The following is a 2,398-nucleotide window of genomic DNA, read 5'->3' as shown; positions in this document are numbered from 1 at the left end:
CTGAGCTCCGGACGGGAAACCATAAAAATACTAGAGGAATCCACAGGCAGTGAATCACAAACATATGCCGAAGGAATTTCTTCTCTGATACTGCTCCTAGGGCAATGGAAACTAAAGAGAAAATAAACAAATGGGACTACATCAAAATAAAAAGCTTTTGCACAGCATAGGAAACCATCAAAAAACAACAAGAAGGCCCACTGCATGGGCAAACATGTTTGCCAACGATATCACAGATAAGGGTTTAATCTCCAACATTTACAGGGAACTCATGCAACTTAACAATAGGAAGATAAACAATCCAATCAAAAAGGATATATGCACCCCTATGTTCATAGCAGCACAATTCTCCATAGCTAAGATTTGGAAACAGCCTAAGTGCCCATTAGCAGATGAGTGAATTAAAAAACTGTGGTACATCTACACAATGGAATACTACGCTGCGGTAAAAAAGAAGGAACTCTTGCCATTTGCAACAGTATGGATGGAACTGGAGAGCATTATGCTAAGTGAAATTAGCCAGTCAGAGAAAGGTAAATACCACATGATCTCACTCATTTGTGGAATATAGAGAACTACATAGACTGATGAACAGGGACAGATCCAAAGACAGAGAAACAGCGATCAGACTATCAATCCCCAGAGGGAAAGTAGGGGAGGGTGGGGGTAAGAGGAAGAGATCAACCAAAGGACTTGTATGCATGCATATAAGCCAAACCAATGGACATGGACAACAGGGGGATGAGAACATGAGTTGGGGAAGGAGGTTGGGGGTTAATTGGGGGATGAGGACACATTTGTAATACCTTAACCAATGAAGAAATTAAAAAAAAAAGAACTGGTCAGCAGTATACTATTTTCTGTTTCCATTTGAGAACCTGTTATGTTACTATGGAGCATTTAGGAGTGCCCCCCCGCCCCTCGCCAGCAGGCTGGGGCACCGCTGTGCAAATCATAGGATGATTACTTTTGGAAATTACTCTCTAAAGGGTTGAGTGCTTCAGTCTGTGAGTTCAGCATGCTTTAAAAGGTCTTGGGAGTGAAATAGCAAATCCTCACATATTCTTTCACAAAGCCTGACTCTTCTAAAATATTTGTGCAGTCCTAGTCACTGCCGCTTCAGGAACCTATGATGGAGGTGTAGGACATTTGGCCAAGGCCGCAGAAAAGTGTCAAAATTTGACCGAGAGATGGTTTGAGAAGGATAAAGGCTGGGGGAGGAGAACAAAACCTTCAGTATCACCAAGTGGTGAAGAGAGTAGAATGAATTGGAAATGCTCAGAAATCTCCAAGTTCAAGGCCATCAAAAGATAGACTTACTATAACAACTTAAAGAACCCAATAATTCTAGAGGTGATCCAGATTAAATGATATATAAAATACAACGAATAGGGGATGCTTGCCATTCAGGATTAGAAATTTGTAGAATGGGGTACTAAAGGAAGCAAGATTTAAGGAACCTCCCCTCTCCGCCCCCCCTTCCTCTATGTCAAACCCAGACCCTGGAGGCTGTCCTTTCAGCATTAAGTGATTCCTTATCTGTTCCTGGCCTGTGTTTAATAGATGACCTAGATTCCAAGTAATTGTAGAGTGAGTAGGGATGGATTTGAAACACTGCATTCAAATAGTTCTGCTTCCTTCCAGTCCCGTGCAGTAAGAGGTCCTGGTGCAGAAGGAAGGAGTAGAAGGCCTTTGGGCCATCGCTCTCCAGAACAGCTGGATCGAGGATGTGTCCATCCCTGGGGCATGTCCTTCTATAGGAGCACATTCCTAAGCCCATTTCCTAGATGACCACTATGCTGTCATTTATGTGGGGGTGCTACTTACAGGCCTTTTCTTCTTGTCCCTTGCAGACTCCAAGCTGCCCAAGTCGGAAAATGGTGGTGCCCAGCAGTCCTTGGGGGCAGAGGAGGATCTCCTTAAGAGGTGAGTGTGAGTGCCTACTCACTGCTGGCTCTGAACTCTGGCTGACCGCTCTTTCCTGACTGGGGACCTTTCTCTGGTCTGAAGGCTCTAGGGCAGGGGTGGGCAACCTTTTTGTGAGTGCGTGCCAAAACCAGCAAAATCTCTGACTCAAAATTCTTCTACAGGCCAACCCTAATTTTTTGAGAACATGTTACGCCTACTTAATATCTCTTAAGGTGTATGTATGTGAAGAGCCTTGAAGAAATAATAAACTTCATTTGAGCGACAAAAACACAGTTTATGATGATGAAAAATACATTTATTTTTTAATGTATACATGTACACTGATAGTCCGACAGAAAACTTTATGACTCCGTTTGATATTATCAGTGGGGCTTTTGCTGCTGCATCACTGATGACAGAGATTTTACATCAGGTTTATATTTCGTGACCTTCAGAGATATGCACGAGCTACTACTTTCATCCGTCAGGC

At 43.1% G+C, this 2,398-nt stretch overlaps 1 protein-coding gene across 1 annotated transcript in view; it reads left to right on the top strand.

Moving 5' to 3' along the window:
• CHCHD6 (coiled-coil-helix-coiled-coil-helix domain containing 6) overlaps positions 1-2,398 on the top strand; it is a 237,324-nt gene that overhangs the window by 30,447 nt on the left and 204,479 nt on the right. Inside the window, exon 3 of the mRNA XM_006763226.2 lies at positions 1,854-1,926. Coding sequence (XP_006763289.1) covers positions 1,854-1,926 — 73 coding nt within the window. The remainder of the gene's footprint in view (positions 1-1,853; positions 1,927-2,398) is intronic.

The sequence above is a fragment of the Myotis davidii genome, unplaced genomic scaffold, assembly GCF_000327345.1.
Source record: "Myotis davidii unplaced genomic scaffold, ASM32734v1 scaffold78, whole genome shotgun sequence".
NCBI classification, from domain to species: Eukaryota; Metazoa; Chordata; class Mammalia; order Chiroptera; family Vespertilionidae; genus Myotis; species Myotis davidii.
This window is presented reverse-complemented; position numbering and strand designations above follow the sequence as displayed.